Source organism: Bos mutus, chromosome 2, assembly GCF_027580195.1.
Source record: "Bos mutus isolate GX-2022 chromosome 2, NWIPB_WYAK_1.1, whole genome shotgun sequence".
NCBI classification, from domain to species: domain Eukaryota; kingdom Metazoa; phylum Chordata; class Mammalia; order Artiodactyla; family Bovidae; genus Bos; species Bos mutus.
Window position 1 is genome coordinate 44,971,292 of NC_091618.1, and position 22,048 is coordinate 44,993,339.

The 22,048-nt window shown below is 40.2% G+C and overlaps 1 protein-coding gene across 1 annotated transcript in view; it reads right to left on the reverse strand.

Annotated features, from left to right (window-relative positions):
• BMPR2 (bone morphogenetic protein receptor type 2) overlaps positions 1-16,288 on the reverse strand; it is a 151,743-nt gene extending 135,455 nt beyond the window's left edge. Inside the window, exon 1 of the mRNA XM_005904256.3 lies at positions 15,116-16,288. Within this exon, the coding sequence (XP_005904318.2) occupies positions 15,116-15,191 (76 nt within the window). The 5' untranslated portion in view covers positions 15,192-16,288. The remainder of the gene's footprint in view (positions 1-15,115) is intronic.
• Positions 16,289-22,048: the final 5,760 nt, after the last annotated feature.

Genomic DNA, 22,048 nt, shown 5'->3' on the forward strand with positions numbered 1-22,048 from the left:
TTAAATGCCAACAAAGACCTTATACTTTACCTCTGGCAACCAACAACTTTCAAGATGGTGCCCCTCCACCAACCCAGATCCCTGAATGATGAGCAGAATACCCCTGCCAGTCTTCAATGGATAGGTAGCATGAGCAAGAAATAACCATTGCTATTTTATAACAACCTAAATTATCCACTGATACAATTCCATAACTAGAATTTAATCTTTTTCAGTTACTGAATTTAACCTATTTTCATTAACAGGATGATGTAAAGTATGAAACTTATTAGCTACTTAGTGTACAAATCTAAACTGACTTACTACATATCTAAGAGCATTGCCTTGCTCCTAAAAGGCCTTAGCAAGAACCAGTAAAACTGAATTTCTCATAAACCTAATGGACAAAATAATAATTCCTAGAGGAGCGCTGGATAAGTGGAAAAAGTTGGTGCTAAAGTGAAAATGAAAGTCACTCAGTCATATCCGACTCTTTATGACCCTATGGATGGTAGCCCACCAGACTCCTCTGTCCATGGAATTCTCCAGGAAAGAATACTGGAGTGGGTTGCCCTTCCCTTCCCTAGGAGATCTTCCAGATCCCCAGGAACTGAACCTAGTTCTCCCACATTGCAGGCAGATTCTTTACCATCTGAGCCACCAGGGTAGCTAAAGACTAAAGTGAATTCATAGTTTAACATTCTTGATAAAATTTCATCAAGGTAACACACCGGTTTAAAGAAACAAATAATTAAATACCCCAGAAAATTATCTCCCACCAAAAAGTGTTTCAATAAGTAAAATAATAAATTCATGTATTGACATCATTTGACTGTTCTTAATCTTGCCTCTCTTGTCACCATAATATGGCCCTTTGTGTGGTAACTGGATATAAAAAGTTACTCTTCACACTAGACTGGCCCCTAGGGGTTCTAATCACTAACAACAGATGGAAACACTGAAAATGTATCCTCAACCAAATATTTTATCATCATTCTTCTGATCTAACTGGTTTTCCTTTCCAAAACTTAAAAACTTAGACTCTTCAATGAAAATTTTTATTATCCACCAATATCTAAATGCTATACAACCAAAACCTAAAATATCTGCTGTCATATAATAAAATAAATCATAACTAAGAAACAGTTTAGTCAAGGCAATTATTTCTGAATTATTAAAATGCCAATAAGATTTTCAGATGCTTAAAATATTCCAAGTATTTTATACCTTCAGGCTAACACTGTATCTATTATATTAATGCTGTGCTTTGAAGGTATAAAGGACTTTATTTACTCATCTATGAAATCAGGAAAATAATAGTAGTGATCAGTCTAGTTTGAGACTGATGAGATAACACAGTAAATATGTAAGGCATTTAATGGATATATTAAAGGCTTAAGAAATATTCATGTGAAAAAAAAAAAAAAAAGACTCGTCTGGCAGTCCACTAGTCCTTTCATTTACCCCAAACATCCAATTCCATCTAAAACTATTATAGCCAATGCCTCTATCACAGTTTTATCATGTTCCATAATTCCCTTTTTTTTTTTTTGGTTGCACCAGGCCTTTGATGCTGCAAGCCAGCTTTTTCATATTGTGGTGAGCAGGGGCCGCTCTCTAGTTACAGCGCACAGGCTTTCTCACTGTGGTGGCTTCTCTTGTTGCAGAGCATGTAGGCTCAGTAGTTGTGGCACGCAGGCTTAGTTCCCCAGCATGTAGAATTTTCCCAGAGCAAGGATCGAACCTGTGTCCCCTGCACTGGCAGGCAGATTCTTAACCAGTGTACCACCAGGGAAGTCCAAATGTTTCATAATTCCTTCATCAAGCCCACAGTCAACACATTTCAGGTAAGAAAGATTATACAAATTTTGCATTACAGCTTGATAATCCATGCAATGCACCTTCAGGGTTTCTTAATATGGTCAAGGCAAGGTTAATGGACAGTGTCGGACACAGGACTCTAGGTATGTATGTAAACTTTTCTATATCTCTTTTGGTAATAATTGCCCTTATATCTTATTGCTATGTAATTTGACATATCATATAGACTCTTAAAGTCACATCATACCATAGTAGAAAAATGTACTTTATATTTACCAGTTCCTTACATAGAATTTCTTTAAAAAGAATTTATTGGGACTTCCTTGATGGCCCAGTGGTTAAGACTCCATGCTCCCAATGCAGAGGGCATGGGTTTGATCCCAGTATGGGAATTCCACATGCCGAACGGTGTGGCCAAAAAAGAAAAAAAAAAAAGAATTTATTGAATAGATTGCATAATATTTCAAAGAAACAGGATGTTGGACCCCTAATTTAAAGATGAAAGGACTGCCCTTTGTATAAATAAAATGTACTATAGTTTGAATACACCCTGAGAAAAATATTCAACATATATGAAGTCAGTGAGAATGTATTCAACAAGTTTTAGGAAAAAGCAGGTTTCAAGGTACAATTTTATGTGTTTGTGTTGTGTATACAGGGTACAGTATCACTTTAAAATCTATGTATGGAAAAGGGCTTTAAAAGTATTAAGATTCTTATATTCAAGTAAACATGATTATGAATTTAAAAATTGTCTTTATTGTATTTGTATGAAATAAGCATGTACATTTTTCATAAACTTATTTTTTCATAAACTTATTTTTGAACAACTTTTGTTTTACAGAAAAACTGCAAATATACAGAGGTTTTTCTATACACCACTCACCCAGCCCCCACTATTATTAGTATCTTTTATTAATATGGTATATTTGTTACAACTAAGAAACCAACGTTACATTACTATTAACCAAACTCCACATTTTATCAGGATTTTACTAGTTTCCCCTAATGTCCTTCTTCTCTTCCAGGATAGTTAGTAGCACATTATTTAATCAGTCATCATGTTTCTTTAGGCTCCTCTGGACCTAAAGAAACTTTCTCCAACCTTCTGATAACCTTGCCTCTGATAACCTTGGTAGTTTTAAGGAATGCTAGTCAGGTATTTCGTAGACTGTTGTACATTTTAAGAGTGATATTTTTCTCCTGGTTAGTTAAACTAGGACTATGGGTTTTGTGGAGGAAAACCACAGAAGTAATGTGCCATTCTCTCATCTCACATCAGTACTATCAACATGACTAATCACTGATGATATTTATCTTGATTAACTGAGGTAGCATTTGCATTTTTCTCCACTTTAAAGTTAATTTCCCCCTCTACACAGTTTTGGTAATAAGAAAAATATAAGTATTTAAATTTTTCTTAACTTGTAATTTCATATTAGTTAATGGGTAATGCGCCAAAATTCAAAAAGTGCAAAAGACACCGAAAAGGACTTCCCTGGTGATACAGTGGATAAGAACCCACCTGCCATGCAGAGGACTTGAGTTCGATTCCTGCTGGGAAGATTCCACACGCAGCTGAGCAACTAAGCCCATGCATCACAACTACTGAAGCCTGCTCAAGTTTTAGAGCCCATGCTCTCCAACAGGAGAAGCCACCTCAGTGAGAAGCCCACTCACCACAACTAAGAGAAAGCCCATGTACAGCAACGAAGACCCAGCACAGCCATAAATAAATAAGTAATGTTTCTAAAAAATAAAAAAAGAATGAAGTTGGACAACTTACACTCCCCAATTTTAAAACCTACCATAAATTTACAGTAATCAAAACAGTATGGCACTGGCAAAAAGAGAGACATACAGACCAATGCAAGATGCTTTCTCTCTGGATTCTCTTTCATAAGGATACTGATCCCATTCATGAAGCCACACTGTTCATGACCTGATCACCTCCCAAAGGCCTCACCATTTAATATTATCACCTTGGGGGTTGATTTTAACATATGAATTTGAAGGAGAACATGCAGTCCATAGCATTTGAAAATCATCTATCTGATAAGGAATGGGAATATATAAAGAACACCTACCACTTGACAACAAAGACAAACATGATTAAAGAATGGGCAAATGCCTAAGAGTACCAACTCAGGCAATCAGTTCATAACGTATTCCTGGAAATGTAATGCATATCATAGTGAATTTAGACAATTAAATATTAAAAACTTCAAAGTTGCTAAGAGACTAGGTCCTAATTGTTCCCACCACAAACACACACAAAGAAATAGGTGTTAGCTAAATCTACAGTGGAAATCACACTGCAATATATAAATGTATCAAATCAACATGTCATACACCTTAAACTTACAAGCTGTTAAATGTCAACTATATCTCAATGAAACTACAATTTTAGTGAATTCTCTGGGGGTCAAATGATTAGGACTCAGTGCTTTCACTGCTGTGGCCCAAGTTCAATCCCTGGTTGGGGAACTAAGATCCCACAAGCCACACAGCACAGCAAAAAAAAAAAAGAAAAGTAATTCTTTAAAAATAGTGGACAAAGAATTTGAATAGATATTCCTCCACAGGAGATATACAAATGGTCAACAGGCACATGAAAAGATGCTCAACATCATTTATCATAAGGGAAATGGAAATCAAAACTACAATGAGACAACACTTCACACACATTAGGATGGTTATAATGAAAAAAAAAAAAGATTGGCAAGGATGTGGAAAAGGCAGAACACTTGTACACTGCTGGTAAAATGGTAGAGCCACTGTGAAAAAAAGTTTGGCAGTTCCTCAAAAAACTAAACACAGAATTACCGTTTGATCTAACAATTATACCCACAGGTATTTTGCATAGGGGCTTCCTTCATAGCTCAGTCGCTAAAGAGTCTGCCTGCAATGCAGGAAACCCAGGTTTGATTCCTGGGACAGGAAGATCCCCTGGAGAAGGAAATGGCAACCCACTCCAGTATTTTTGCCTGGAGAATCCCATGGACAGAGGAGTCCAGTGGGCTATAGTCCATGGGGTTGCAAGAGTCAGACACGACTTGGCGACTATACCACTATATATATATATATACACACACACACGCACAGGTATTGAAAGCAGGGACTAGAACATATACTTGTTCACCAGTATTCACTGCATTCGTTGCCCATCAACAGCCAAAAGGTGAAAACAAGTCAAGTTTATCAACAGATGAATGAACACATACAATGAAATGTGTTTCAGCCTTAAAATGCAATGGAATTCTGACACATTCTGCAACAAGTATAAACCCTGAAAACATTATGCTAAGCAAAATGAGCCAGTAACAAAAGGACAAATATTGTATGATTCCACTTACATGAAATATCTAGAGTAGGCAAAAATCGCAGAGACAGAAAATAGATTAGAGGTTACCAGGGGCTGGGAGGAGGAGGGAATTGGGAACTATTGCTTAATGGTAACAGAGTTTCTGTTTGGGGTGATGAAAATGTTTTGGTGATAGCTGTACATACTCTGAATATAATACCACTAAATTGTACAGCTGAAAATGGTGGAAATGGCAAATCTTGTTTTATATATATATATATTTTATATATATATATATTTTTTTTTAACCACAATTTGTATAGTTAATAACACAATATACCCAAAGTTGATGCTGGGAATGATTGAGGGCAGAAGGAAGAGAAGGCGTCAGAGGATGAGAGGGCTGGATGGCACCACCAATGCAATGGACATGAACTTGGGCAAACGTCAGGAGATGGTGAGGGACAGAGGCGCCTGGAGGGCTGCAGTCCATGGGGTCACAAAGAGTTGGACACGACTGGGTGACTGAACACCACCACCAGAAAGAACTGAACTGTACACATCAAATGGGTGAATCATGTGGTACAGGAATTATATCCAATAAAGCTGTTTCAGGAATTATATCCAATAAAGCTGTTAGAAACAACTTACTAACCTAAAATTAAAATGGCATTATCACTAGTTTAGCATGTATGATAACTGGGTAAAGGCTGAGCTGAAATTGACCTTGGCATAATTTATTTTAAAATTAACATGAAACTCAAGATTGTAGAGAAGTCTAACCTTCTTAATTAAACTTCTACCTATTTAAAGTTTTACTCTAAGGTTTTTCCAATTCTAAAATTCTAAGATTTCAACTATTTAAAAAGCACTCTTTGCAGCTTCCCTGCTGGCTCGTTGGTAAAAAAAAAAACCACCTGCCAAAGCAGGAGACACAGGTTTGATCCCTGGTCCAGGAAGATCCCACAAGCATCGAAGCAACTAAGCCCACGCACCACAACTACTGAGTCTGTGCTCTAGAACTCAGGAGTAGCAACAACTGAGCCCAAGAACTACAACTACTGAAGCCGGCTCGCCCCAAGGCCTGTCCTCCACAACAAGAGAAGCCACCACCATGCGAAGACCACACCACACACCTGCAACTAGACAAATGCGTGCAGTAGCAAAAACCCAGTGCAGCCAAAAAATAAATAAAAAGCACTCTCTAGTTATAGACTTTTTTTTGGTGCCACACAGCTTGTGGGATCTTAGTCCCTAGACAAGAGATTGAACCCCTGCCCTCAGCTTTTAAGGCAGAGTCCTAACCACCGGACCACCAATAAATTCCCTAAAGAGATCTTCTTTACACCACTTTTGTGGTCCTACTTCAACACAGTCAAGACATTAAATGCATCTGCAAAAAATTTTATATTTTCTTCAAAGTAGTACCTGCACAATTTCAGAATACTCCAGTTTCCCCTAACCTAAAAGTACCATATACTCCATAATAACCAAATGTACCATTCAAAGTGCTACACACTTACTAGTAACCAAGCATAACACTGGCTTTTCTCATATCATAAGCAAAAGTGTTATAAGTAGGAGGCCAACCTCCTCACTTTACAAGTGAGGATGAAAGTGAAAGTGTTAGTCCCTCAGTTCTGCAGACACTGTGACCCCATGGACTATAGCCCGCCAGACTTCTCTATTCATGGATTTCTCCAGGTAAGAATACTGGAGAGTGTAGCCATTCCCTTCTTCAGGGGATCATCCCGACCTAGGGATTGAACCCAGGTCTCCTGCGTTAGAAGCAGATTCTTTACCATCTGAGCCACCAGGGAAGCCCCCACAAGTGAGGATACTGAGACCAAAAAGAGGTGCTGTGCCAAAGTACAGCCAGGGACTACCCTGGTGGTCCAGTGGCTAAGACTCCATACACCCAATGCAGGAGGTCCAAGTCTGATCCCTGATCAGGGACCTAGATCCCACATGCCGCAATTAAAGAGTTCGCATGTCGAAATTAAAGATCCTGCATGCTGTAATGAACACTGGAGATCGAGTATGCCACAACTAAGACCTGGTGCAGCCAAATAAATAAATAAAACAAAGTGAACAGTCAAGAATACCACTAAGAAGGAATTCAAGTCTTTCTAGTTTCCAATTCTGGTTGCCTATTTAACTTAGAAATCATCTCTTTTCAAGGATAATTAAAGCCTGGGAGAGGAGGAGCAATAAGAGAAAATCAACAAGGGACAGAAGTAGCAATAACAGAAAAGTATACTCAAAACAATCTAAGGGAGATTTAAAACACACACACACACTCACAACCATTTAGAAGGGGAAGTGAAGATGGAGAAGATATAGAATAGAGGAAAAGGAAAGTCACTAGTCAAAAGAGGAGAGCTGTAAGCAAAGAGTGATCAAACTACCAAATTCAGTAGAAAAGTCAAAGAGAACAAGACTGAAAAGTGACTGGATTTGGCAATTAGGAAGTCACTGCTCACCTAACATACAGTGTGGGGTCAGGAGGTCAAGTAAAGAGTTAAGGATAGGGAAATCAAGAAGTGTTCACTGCTCTTTCTTTAAGATTAACAGAGAAGATAGATATAAAAGGAGAGTTCTCTGGTGGTCCAGAGGCTAGGATTCCAAGTTTTCAGTGGTTGGGAAGCTAAGATTTTGCAGAGTGCAAACTCACCAAAAAAAATTAAGAAGTGTGGATCAGCTAGAAGACACACAAGAACACAGTCTCTTCTCCTATATTGGAGAATATCTACAGGAATTTCTCATCCTGAAAGACAGGCAGAGGGAGAAAATAATACAACGCTAAAGGGTTTACAAGATAGCGAAATACCTACCCATGCTTACAACAGCATGGGATTGAATTCCCTTTCATAAAGTGATACAGGTTATGGCATGAGACAGTTGGGAGAAGGGAAGCAGCGTTTCTTATTTTTGACTCCACCAACATTTAGAAAAGAACTATGCACAAAGGAAGCACTAATAAATATTTGTTAGCTGGACACTTTAGTTCTCCTTCCGAAAGTCCTGTATCTGTCCTATTAATGTCCCCATACCTTTCCAGCTGCTCCCATGAGTGCATATTGTAATAGAAACTGGGTCTAACACAAAACACTTCCAGTCAAACAATTACTGTATTGCAATTAAGAGCAAGCAATAAATGTTGTGTTCTAGTATTCCTGATGAGGTAATGTATTCCAAAATGTTCATATCATTTATTTACAGGCTTATTTCTAACCTTACATAGACTACATATATATGTTTTGTTGTAATCTTAGCTGTCATATCCATCTCACAGACCAAACAAAAGTTCAAAAAAAACAAAGTTAAGTCTATTGCACTCAAATGTCTACCAAAGTCACCTTTTAGAAAGCAATTAAAAACTATTTAGATTATTTAACTAAGAGGGGGAAATACTTTGATAACATGAGTCTCTTTGGCATGTGTAAGTGCTATGCAAGACGGTCAAATCTCATGAATTTCTAGATACTATATTCATTTTCTTCATATTCACCTATACTTATTTTCTTCCAGAAGATATCAATCAAATATTTCTTCTCTGGTAGACAGAAATTTAATATATGCAATTTATCCACCTGAAGGTCTCCATGTATTACTAATTTGTAACTGAAACCAAACAATGTTATATTAATATATTCTAGTTTAGCTTAGCACTAGTTCTTTTTTCTAAACTTCATCAACAGTTCTCACCTAAATTTACTAGGAAAAAAACCACTTATTTCTTCCTTTTTGGCAGAAGGAAAAGGAAAACGGCCCAAATAAAAGTACAAACTAAATAAACATAATATAATACGAGGTGAGTAAAACACTTAATTAAATAACATATCATCCTTAAGACTGCTGCTGCTGCTAAGTCACTACAGTCATGTCTGACTCTGTGCGACCCCATGGACTGCAGCCTACCAAGCTCCTCCATCCGTGGATTCTCCAGGCAAGAACATTAGGACTAAAAATAATCAATAAAAAAAATTGTGCAAATTTTAAGAAAAAGGTTTTGGGTAGTTACTGAGAGCATAAAAATAAGAAAAGTTTGGTTATCAGTACTGACTGATTAGAAGGTCCAGAATAGGTTACAACTGGCACAAAAAGTAAGAAAATAAATAAAGTAAAATCTCAGAAAATAATCTTAGATCCAGTAGTTCTCAAACTTTTAAGGTACATAAATTTTACTTGGGGGAAATCTGTTTAAAATGCAGATTCTTAAAACTCAATGCCATTCAATATTAAGTGGGTCTGGGTTGGTGTCCAGGAATCTGCATTTCAAATATAATCTTGTCCAATTCCATAATACTGCAACTAAGAATACTATGTTAAATAGTCTATTTATCCAGAATCACACAGAATGCAAGTCTCCTTAACTCAAGACAGTACTCTTCCTAGTATATCATTTAAACTATTTTGTAGTTAAAAGGCCTGAGACAAAGAAAGAATATGTTACTAATACATAATCTGCTGTACTTGAGCAATTTTAGAATTCTTTTTTATTATTAATTCATTTAGTAACTCTTAAATTCTTGTATGTGCCTAGCAAAATGCTATATTACAAAACAATTTAAGATATGAACCCTGTCTTCTAGAGGTAATTATCAATTAGGAGGACAAGTGAAGTGAAGTGAAGTCAAAGTTGCTCAGTCATGTCGGACTCTGCAATCCCATGGACTAGTCCATGGAATTCTCCAGGACAGAATACTGTAGTGGGTAGCCTTTCCCTTATCTAGAGGATCTTCCCAACCCAGGGATTGAACCCAGGTCTCCCGCATTGCAGGCAGATTCTTTACCAGCTGAGCCACAAGGGAAGCCCTAGGAGGACAAGACAAATACACAAAACTAATTGCCAAAAGCAAGGCAATACATGAGTAAGCACCAAAATCAGTGGTATGGCCACTACCCTAAAGCAATCTACAGACTTAATGAGATCCCTATCAAATTACCCAAGATAATTTTCACAGAACTAAAAAGAATAATCCTAAAATTTATAAGGAACAATAAAAGACCCAGAATTGCCAAAGTAATCCTGAAGAAAAAGAAAAAAATGGAGGCATAACCTTCCCAGACTTCAAACAATACTACAAAGCTACAGTAATTAAAACAGCATGGTACTGGCACAAAAACAGACATATAGATCAATGGAACAGAAGGAGAGCCCAGAAATAAACCCACAAACCTATAGTCATTAATCTCTGAGAAAGGAGGCAAGAATATACAACAGAGAAAAAGAGTCTCTTCAGCAAGTGGTGCTAGGAAAGCTAGACAACTGAATGTAAACCAATGCAGTTAGAACACTCCTTCACACTACACAAAAATAACCTCAAAATAGCTTAAAGACATAAATGTAAGACATGACACCATAAAATTCCAAGAAGAGAACATGCACAAAACATTCTCTGACATAAATCCTAACAACGCTTTCTTAGGTCAGTCTCCCAAGGCAACAGAAATAAAAACAAAAATAGGGACTTCCCTGGTAAACTAGCAGTTAAGACTCTACACTTCTACTCTAGGGCATGTGGGTTCAATCCCTGGTTGGGTTCAATCCCCAGTCAGGGAATTAAGATCCTACATGTTGTGGCCAAAAAATAAATAAATAAAAGTAAAAATGGGATCTAATCAAACTTAGAAGCTTTTGTACAGCAAAGGAAACCATCAACAAAATAAAAAGACAAACTAAGAACTGGAAGAAAATATCTGCAAATAATATGACCAATAAGGACTTAATTTTCAAAATATATAAACAGTTCATGTAACTCAATAACAACAACAACAACAAAAATCAAAAATGGGCAGAAGACCTAAACAAATATACAGATGGCCAATAGGCACATTAAAAGATGTTCAACTTTACTAATTACTAGAGAAATGCAAATCAAAAGCTACAGTGAGGTATCATCTCACACCAGTCAAAATGGCCATCACTAAAAAGAACATAAAAAATAAATGTTAGAAAGCGTGTGGAGAAAAGGGAACTCTCCTATACTGCTGGTGGGAATATAAATTGGTGCAGCCACTAATGAAAGCAATATGGCGGTTCCTTAAAAAACTAGAGTTGCCATATGATCCAGCAATTCCAGTCCTGGGCATATATACAGAGAAAACTATAATTTGAAAAGATATAAGCACCCCAATGATCATAGCACTATTTACAATAGCCAAGACATGGAAGTAACCTAAATGTCCATCAACAAACTAATAGATAAAGAAGACGTGGTATATATACAAATGGAATACTACTTGGTAATAGAATGAAATAATGCCATTTGCAGCAACATGGATGGACCTAGAGATTATCATACTAAATGAAGTTTAAGTCAGAAAGAGAAAGACAAATACCACATGATATCACTTGTATGTGGACCCTAAAATAGGATACAAATGAATTTATTTACTAAACAGAAACAGATTGATAGACTTAGAGAACCAAAGAGAAAGGCAGTGAGTGAGGGAGAGATAAATTAGGAGTTTGGGATTAGCAGATACAAACAACTATATATATAATATATAAGCAACAAGGTCCAACTGTATAGCACAGGGAACTATATTCAATATTCTATAATAAAGCATAATGGGAAAGAATATGAAATATGTACAACTGAATTACTTTGCTCTACATCAGAAATTAACATAACACTGTAAGTCAACTATACTTCTATTTTTTTTTTAAAGTGATATGGCCAGTTATAAAATTAACTGTACCTTTTATAATTAAAACTTACCCATCATCTTTCACGGTTAGGAAAGTTGGCCTTTAATGTAGTAAAGCTGGAATAAACATCTCTTGCCCCACATTTTACACACACACACACCAACACCCACTCCAACAATACCACCACCACCACAATCCACATGCCATGATAGCTTTTGTAGACAACGTGTGTGTTGCTGAAGAGATGTATGTAAAACTGAAACCTAGTCAAGTGAACTATTTCAAATGCAGGAATAATCAGCTGACACCGATGAGGCAGAATCAGCTAACATGGGTGCCAACTGAGCCATGGACACAACTGAGCCAGACAAGGAGAAGAGGATTAAGAAAGGATGTAGGACTCCTGAACTCCTTTGGGTCCTGGAGAACCTTCCAGGTTTGGATCCCAAAAATGAGACCATTCGAAATACCATGGACTCCCTGGCCTCCGAGGCCAACAAAGATGGCAGGAAGGACAAGAAGGATGAAAACAAGTACAAAGACTGGAGGAAAAAAGAGTAGCTGAGTCTGGTTCCTCATATGGTGGAGAAGGACACAGGGTCAGATCTGTTATTTGTAATCATTACAACCTAAATGAACAGCTTAGCAACTTAAATAAAAAAAATTTTTTAACAGAAGCTGACTCTTAAATAAGTACTGCATTATATCACACCCTTTTATTAAAATTAAAACTTCATTTACAAACCAAACAAGCATGTATTTTCTATAAATTCTAATTTCCGCATACTAACTGTTCTTAGAATTAAGGATCCAAGAACTAGATAGAATAAGTGGGAAAGAGGGACCCAAAAGAAATAGGATTTATCCATGACCCCACAGAGGGATGTGATGTCAATCTTCCAGTGTTATTTTCCTGTTCAGCTGCACCATTTGCACCTGTCTAGTTACATCACTGCATCTGTACATCCCAAATTCACACAGGCCCTCTCTAGCTACCTTACACTTAATGAAACTGCACTAACCACTCCAATATTAGGCAAAGTTTTACACATTTAGAACCATGACATTTATAACAAGTGCTGTACTAAGATCGTGTCAAGAGTCCCGGCTTCTTTTCAAAGGTTAATCTGAAGACACTAACTCTATTTCATGTTCCCAATTAGACTGAGAAGTTGTTGCCTTCATTAATATGGTAGGTAACATGGTAGGTGCAGGTTGTAATTTTAGCTCAATTTACTGTGTGGTGAGTTATTTAAATTCTCTGTACTTCACTCGGGGCTTCCCAAGTGGCTCAGATGGTAAAGAATCTGCCTGCAACGCAGGAGACCCCGGTTCAATCCCTGGGTGGGGAAGATCCCCTGGAGAAGGACATGGCAACCCACTCCAGTCTTCTTTCCTGGAGAATTCCATGGACAGAGGAGCCCGGTGGGCTAAAGTCCATGGGGATGAACAGAGTACTTCACTCTCTATAAAAGGAGCATAACTGAACCTGGAGTAAAGAACAGTCATGGGGATCAAAAGCGAAATTACATGTAAGGCTACTAGAACAGTTCCTGGCACATAGCTAGCACCCAGTAAATACTGTTGTTACTATTATTGTTACAGATCTGAAATCCAACTTCACAAATTTTAGCATCTGGTAATTAGTAATACTGAAGGAAAAAAGATGACTAAAATCACTTTTAAAGAGTGATTAATCTATCCCTTTTAAGGACCATTATTCTAATATTTCATTTACAAAACAAATCACATTTTTTTAAGTCAATTGATCTTTCTCTTACTTTTACCAGTTCTAATCACAAAATAATAATTTTGTCAACTATAAATTAGAATCTGAGTTGTACAAAAGTCAAGAATAACCGACACTGAAAAGTGTATGCTCTGAGATTTCTGCTCTTAGAATGACTGCTTAAACTTAAAGCCTTTTACTGTCCTCTTATTTTACAGGGACCAATCACATGGCTTATTACTAGAGAATTTAAAGAGGTAACACAATATAAAGTAATCTAGAGAAAAATCATTCACTTTTCCCCAAAAGGAATTGTGATGATTAGTAACATTAAAATATCAGTGTTAAAATAAATTCAGTTCATCTCATTTTAACACAACTATCATAAACATAATAGACATCAATCAACAATATCAAAAGCACAAAAGTTCAAAATTTTTTTCAGTGTTTTCCAAATGGAAATATGAAATCTCCATATCTAACACAAGAAATGAGAAATTTACTGAATGTGAAAATATGCAGTTTTTAAATGGAAATATGCAATCTCCGAATCTATCACAGCATTGAGAATTTTATTGAATGTGAAAATTATACTTATTAAGAAAAAATAACTGGAAAGGCGTTGTTGTCCTCTATTCATTTCTAAATGTATAATCTATCTGGCCATCCTAAACCCAATTTAAGAATTACATGCATAATTCACTCCCTAAAATTTCTAAAAGCAAATCACCAAAAGACTGCTTGAAAAGTAATTGCAAATAAAACGAGGTTTTTTCCTAAAGGTGTCTGAGAACTAAAGAACAAAATATCCTAAAGAAAGGATATTTACTGAAGCTTCCCTTTAAGCTTCAGTAAAATGTCAAAAGACTTTCAGGACTCAAATCTCCTAGAAGTCTTGATGTGAGGTCAAAGTTGCCTCAATGACAGGAAAGCCAATAGAAAGCCAGATGACTAAATGAAAACTTACCGAAAACACTTCTAAGCCCAAAAGTAATTTCAAAAGTATACAAAATATGTGTCCAGATTGAAAAAATGAAAATTATTAATATACGTCAAAACAAAATAATGGTAATAACGATTAACAGTAGTATACAATGTATTAAGAATCTCTCAGATCTGCCTTCCTCAACATTTTTTGGAATAATCAAAGTACCAGGGATTCTCAAAGAGTGATCTACATCTAAAAATAAGCTTCAAGTGTGTGTTCTACAGTGGATGTCCTTTCTACTTACAGCCAATTCTGCTTCTTTATATTAAAAAAAAAAAAAAAATCTACAGGTCTGTTCCCAAAGATCTCCTAATAGGCACTGTTCACTGGTGATTAAAATATTATTTTTAATCCCTGCATTACCTCACAGCTAAAAATGTCAAGATACCACACCCTACGTGTCTTTCTTCCCCCCCGCCCCGGTGGGGGGAGTGGGGGGTGGGGAATACGAGGTGTGGGGATTTGAAACTCCATGAAAACGTGAAAGGTTAGCTCTCCGGGAGGACCGGGAAAGGCGCAGGTCCGGGCCGATCAGGGGACGCGCGGAGAAGGGCGAGCGCAGGCCTCGGCCTCTGCGGGCTCCCACCCCGCCAGCCGCAGGGAAGTGGCCCGGACGCGCCACCCGGGGCGACTCACCGGCCGCAGCGCTGACCAGCAGGACGGTCCACAGCAGCGAGGGCACCCGCCGGGGCCGCCGCGGCGACGAAGTCATCCCTAGGTCAGCCGAGGAGAGCAGAGAAAAAGAAAGACGGAAAGTGAATACGGGCGGAGAAACGCGGCCGGGAGGCTAGTCCTCGCTCTCGTCGGACTTCTCCGGCCCGTATTACAATGCAGTTTGAAAGGACAAATGGCAGATGAGAGGACCGAGCGGCAGAGTTTTCATTCCGCTGCACAAATTCCCTTCATTTCTCTCACTCGCGGCTGGGGGTGTTCATTCGCCCAGGACTGGGTGCCTTGGCGCCCCAAACTGAAGGCATGTCCGTGGGGAGAAGCACGGAGACGAGAAAAAAAAAAAAAAAAAGCCCCGCAGTTATTTCCCCCGTAGTTTCACGATATCGAAGAAATATCCAGGTCTGGGAGAAAACATATCCAGGGTGCCGAAGAGTGGGCAGCGGGCATTCGAGGGGCGCCGAGGATCAGAACAAGTTCCCGACTGCCGGGAAGGGAGAAGCCGGACGGCCGGCGGCGGCGCCCGGCGACCCGAGGCGCATCGCCTGTGGTCCGGGAGGGCAAGAATCCTTTTAACTTTCGCTTCGGTGCTTCCCTTACTCCGATCTTGAGCACAGCAAATCCTCCTCCTTGACTGGATCGAAAAAGGTGCCTGCCTCCATGGACAAACCCACCGCCTTCACGCCTTCGCGGAACAATCCTGCGAGGGTTGGGCAGGTCCCGGCCGGAGGGCTGAGAGGCGGTGGGAAGCGGGGGAGGGGAGGGGTCGGCAGACTACCCTTTCTAGCTCTCCCGGGTGCGCTCCTCGCTCTTTCTCTTTTTTATTGCTGCCGCTCCATCTTGCCTGAGGTAAATTCCACCGTAAAAGCTTCGTCTTCTCCCTTCAAGGGCTCCTGTGAGCGAATCACAACCCCCTCCCCAGAGGAAGCCGCCGCCGCCGCCGCCTCCTTTTCCCGCAGCTCTAGGCTCCGGGCGGAGCTCGGGTGTCGCGGGCCGAGGGCGGGGGGCGGCGGGAGGGCGGATGTAGGTGGCTAGGGAGGCGGCGAAACACCCCGCGCCCCTCCGGGAAGCACTTCCAGAGGCTCCGAGCAGACCAGACACAAAGGGGGGAGTCGCCGCAGCTGCCAGTCTGCGGCGCTCCCGGTCACCGGAGTCGCCCCGCCTCCGCCACCGCCTCCGCCTCCTCCTCAGTCTCCAGCTCTTCCCGGCCCTGTCTGTCTCGGGCCTGTGGTGCAGCGCGGGCGGCGGCAGCAGCGGCGGCGGCGGCGGCGCGACAAGGCCCGCACTGCGCCTGCGCTCTCGCGGCCCCGCCCGTCTCCGCCCCTCGCTCCCGGGCTTGCTGAGGCTGACTCCCGGGCTCTCGCGCTGCGATTCTCCCCCCAGCCACCGAGAGTAGGGCGGGGCTGGCCGCCCGCGATGGGCAGCAATGGCCTTTCTCCTTGACGCTCACATACCTTCTAGACGGGCACGCGTGGGATTTGTGTGCTTAAGAGAGGGCAGCCGCGTCTGTTGTCCAACCTTTGGCAAACTCTTCCGAGCTCTGTGATTTAGCCTCTGACTCCTCTGGGACTCCTGGAGTAAAAGCCTGGAGGGGCAGAACTACCCCCTTTGTTTCTTGGGGCCGGCGCCTGCCTCTCCGCAGCTAAAAGAATCGGGACGGACCCGCCTTTCCCAGAACCAGAGACTTTGGCCTCCTCGGGCTACCCTCACTGATTCAAACAAAAGCCGGAATTGGAAAGACCACCCCTGTATTGATGTTTTTTGCTCTAATCGGTGGCCTGCTTCCCTCAAGTACCCATAACCGGAACCCTTCTTGGCTAACAGGAATATTGAACATTCGAAAAGATGCAAAGCTAGAAAGAACTCGTTCTTTTGCAATTCTGTTCGCTGTCCTGCTGTCTGTGCATATTTCTTATGCAGCGAGGTTTCCACTTCGAGGGTGGGCCTTTATTCACAAAGGCTGGGAGCCTTGGAAGCCCCTAAGGCATTTGAAAGGAAATTTGCGGTGAGGAGTAGCCTCTCAGGGTAAAGAGTAGCCTCTCAGGGTAAAGAGTGGGATCGAGTCTACGCACCCAAGGGAAAGAGCAGGTCTTGCTGGTATCTAAGCCTCCTTTGAATCTGGCTCGGATCTATTTAGCAGGGTTTTTTGAATTGCAAAACCCCAAGCTACCAGGATTGTGCAAGGGAATTCTCCCCCCGCTCTGCAGCTTCTACACACTCCTGCAGGATCTGGTCGACTTGGGTGGGATTTTGCTAGGCGAAGAGGGAGAAGGTGACGTGCGTGGCGCCATGATCGGAAGTCTGGGTTTAATTCTTAGCTGCTAGGTGGAAAATCTGCGTGGGAGGGCGATCTTAGAGGTGAATTCTAGCCTTCCCTTCTCCTACTAAGCAGAAGGGTTATTCTGAAGGCTGGTTTTACTGGTCATTCATTGTAGCTAAGGGGCAGTTCCAAAGATACCTTCAAATATACACTCCTGAAGTCCTAATCTTTGCTTGCTTATTCAAGTCCCCTTTTATCTCTTTATCTGAACTTGATGTAAATAAATCTGCACATTCCTTACACTAGTTGGTGTTATCATACTAAGTATCTTATATAATTAGGGGTTGTGGTAATCCCAGCTCAGAATTCTCAGACCCTTTTTAGTGGAAATATTTTTATACTGTTTACCCTTAAGGCGGAGAGGTTTTTTGGTAGTAAAATCCTTTAAACAGAGAAGAAAAAAAAGGAGCAAAGGCTTTGATTCACGAGCTTTATGGTGCATGTGTGTGCGCGTGCGCGCGCGTGGCTTCCCAGGGGCTCAGTGCTAAAGAATCTGCCTGCCAAAGCAGGAGAGGAGGATTTGATCCTTGGGTCGGAAAGATCCTCTGGAGGAGGAAAATGGCAACCCAACCCAGTATTCTTGCCTGGAAAATTCCATGGACAGAGGAGCCTCGTGGCCTAGAGTCCATGGAGTCGCAAAGAATCAGACACAGCTGAGCACAACGCCGTATATGTGTGTATGTATATCTGTGTATATGTATATATGTATGTGTGTGTGTGTGTATATATATATATATATATTGCCCAAAGACCCAAAATTGTTTTACCATTTGATTTTCAAGAAATAAATAAGATTGAGCACTCAGAGTAACAGGAAGTAAGCACGTTAGAGGTGTAGACAGTGGTAGTATACTGTTTTACTTTCTAAAATTAGGATTAAGTATTTGATTACTCTTTTTACTTGCATAAAAATTCTCCTAAGAAACAGTGTACCCTTATATATATTATAAATGTATAATAAGTTATATAGAAAAGAAGTGAGTCCTAGAAAATTTACATGAAAAAATTATACCAACAACTTGATATGAATAATTAGTAGATAACTAGATATACAACCCCCTTCCCTCTTCTGTTTTTCCTTGTAATATCTCAATTGGGACATGGCTGTTCACTCATTATGAGAAATAACATCAGAGAAGAACTGCTGCTGCTAAGTCACTTCAGTCGTGTCCAACTCTGTGCGACCCCATGGACAGCAGCCCACTAGGCTCCTCTGTCCCTGGGATTCTCCAGGCAAGAATACTGGAGTGGGTTGCCATTTCCTTCTCTAAAAGAACTAGAACTTGGCAATCAATCTGTTCAAAAAGACAAGACAGACAATACAAGTCAAACTCAGGTGAGAAATAAAGATACTGGCAGGGCAGGAAAGTTTGTTATCTGTCCTAGTTAGGATAAACTGGGTTATAACAAACAGCAGCTTATTACAACAAAATTTAGTTCTCACACATGTTACATGTTTGATACAAGTGGTTAGGAAGCCTATCACAAATGTGGTTCACTGGAAACCAAACCAAAACATAGGAGATTTGGGGGTAATGCTCTCAAGAACAATTTCTGAAGACTGCGGGTTACAAGATCAGGCAGAGGGAGAAGTTGTCAGCATAGTTACCACTGAGGCTTCAGGCAGTTCTGCAGAGAGCTCTGGCACTAGCATGGCCCTTCAACATTGTCCTAAATAGAGGCAAGGGGCTAGGTCTTTATATCCTCACATCAACCCATCATTGGATACGGGCAGCACCAGGGAAGGAAGGTGCTCCTTGGGTGAGAGGGCTGTCTATCCAAAAGCAACACCTCCAGAGAGGGATACAGCTGAGGACTGTCAGCTACCAATATTTCCAGCAGTTGGGAAAGATGGTGTTTCAATTCTAAATGGTGAATCTTGGAGTTCAGTACAACATCCACTACATGGACTCTGCTCATTGTAATCACTTAAGTCCCCAGACTGGTGGAGGCTTCACTAAGATACGTGCTTTCAGGATTACCGCAATAGGGATCATAAAATTTAACTGCTAGTTTACAGTGTCTTGTATTAGCCATTAAAATGCTTCTTCCCAGAAGGAATATGCTTCACTTCCACTCACTTGTTATTGGCCAAAGAAGTCAACATGGCTAAACCTAACTTCAAGAGAAAAGGGAAATGTAATGCTATCGAACATGACTAGAAAGAAGAGAACATGAAAATCTGTGAACAACTCTAATAACTACCATGGTGTCCAAGGGGAAGTTAATCCTCGGACCTCTAATCAAAAGCCCTACAAGTAGTATAGGAGGGTTTTCTAACATATGAGAAAAACTCTAGGGTAAGAAACTGGAAAATGAAGGGAGCAACACGACATTCAGGTGAACAGACCAAGATATGTCACTATGGATTATATGTTTCCTCTGAGGTGGAAGACTTGCAAAAGCAAAGTAAGGCTCAGGGTTTAGGAGGGGCCTGGGGGGACTAAGCAGATTATTAGAACTAGGATCAGAATAAGGACAGAAACCCTATTATGCTCTATGAGGACTAGTAGTAGTTACCTGGGCGCAGAGATACTGAATACTTTTAAGAACAAACTTTATCATCATAAAGCAGTGGTGTCAAGGAAAAATAGAAGAAAAACTCAACTCTAGAATAAAAAAAATACAGATGCCCAGAAGTTAGCATTGAAACAACCTTCAGGGTCCAGTAACAGAAGGCAACTTAAAGCTGCTTAGACACTTTAAGATTTAATCTTTAGGATATAATTGAGCAATATGCAACATGGCACTGTCTCCTATTGTAAGACTAAGTTTTAGTTCTGGGGAAAGGGGAAAACCCAGATGTGAAATATGAGGAAAATCAAATTGAAAATTGACCTCCACTCACCCCAACATGCTCTGGATCTAAAAGCAAGCTTAAGTCTCTCTCTGAAACAAGCAAAGCTTTAAAAATAAAACAAACAAAAAAATTTGGAACATAGATCTATTGCCCCATCTCTTTCCTACTCTTCATATATAACTTTTGAAATATTAGTTAGCCTAGCTTCTGGGGTAACCCTTCCCTGTAAGTACAAAATAAAATCATCTGAGCCTCCCATCCTGAGTGACTCACAACAGGAGAACCCAGCCTCTCCCTAAGCATGTGAAAGATCCCAAACCTGGAATGGAGGGCTTATGTTTTCCACAGATTTATCTGATTTGGTCTGAACTTCTCTACTAACACCTTGTAAGAGCTTTTTCTCGCAGATGTCAGACACTGAGCTCTGCTTTCCTCCCAGGAGTAGCAACAGGACCCTTTCTTTATTTCCTAAGCTACTCTAAAATATGGTTAAAATTTTTACTAAGACTTAAATTTTTTTTGAAGTTTAACATAATAAAAGAAATCTTAGAATATGAGATATCCTGGCTCCCTATAGTCTTTGAAACACACCAATACCTGCCCAATGTATCCACTTTTCCCTTTGAAAGTAGTATTCCTTAGCCTATAGCCACTAACCATTTTTCTAGGATCCAGTCTTGTCCTCTTACTATATCTAGCTAAAGTTCATCCATTCATCCACCCATCTGGCCTTCATTCTTTTATTTATATAATCAATAAATAAACATTTCACTGAACTATGTTCCAGTTACTATTCTAGAAATAATGATACAGAAATGAACAAGGGAGCTAGGTTCCTTATGCTCATCCTTTCATGACACTTGTGGTTTTTTTTCTATTGTTGTTTAACAAATTTCCACAAACTTAGCAGCCCCAAACCACACATATTTATTATCTCACAGTTTCTGTGGATTGAGTCCAGGCACAGTTTAGGCGGGTTCTCTGCTCAGAATCTCTCAAGGTTGCAGTCACGGTGTCAGCCAGGCTATGTTCTCATCTGAAGGACAAACTGGGGAAGAATCTCCTTTTAAGCTCATTAACGTGTTGACTGTCTGCCAGGGACTGCTCTCAGCTCCTAGAGGCCCCTACAGTTGCTTGCCATGTGGCCTTCTCCATAACTGTTTTCACAGTATAGTAACTGATTTATGCCAAGGCAACAGGGAGAGTCTCTCTTGCTGGAGTCTGCTAAGACTGAGTCTTGTATAAATAACATAATCATGAGAGTAGCATCCTATCTCCTTTGCCATATTCTATTGATTAGAAGCACATCATAGTTTCCACCCACACTCCAAGGGAAGGGATTTTAAAAGGATGTGGATAATTGGGGGTCCCCTTAGGTTATGTTCATCACATTACTTTTTAGCAAGGAGAAAAATATGAGAGGGAGAGTCATATTCTACCTTAAAATGACTTATCAGAGAAGTCTTATCTGAGGAAGTGTCACTTGACCTGGGATTTGAATGATGAAAAGGATTCCACCAGAATGATCTCTCCTAGAGATCTGGTAAAAGAGCCTTTTTGGCTTAGGAAACAAGCAAAAGCCCTGAACTAGTTAGGACAATCTTGGTATGTCTGGCTAATGAAAAGGGGGCCCATTTATTGGAGCATAGGAGATACAGTTGGAGAAGGCAATGGCACCCTACTCCAGTACTCTTGCCTGGAAAATCCCATGGATGGAGGAGCCTGGTAGGCTGCAGTCCATGGGGTCTCGAAGAGTTGGACATGACTGAGCGACTTCACT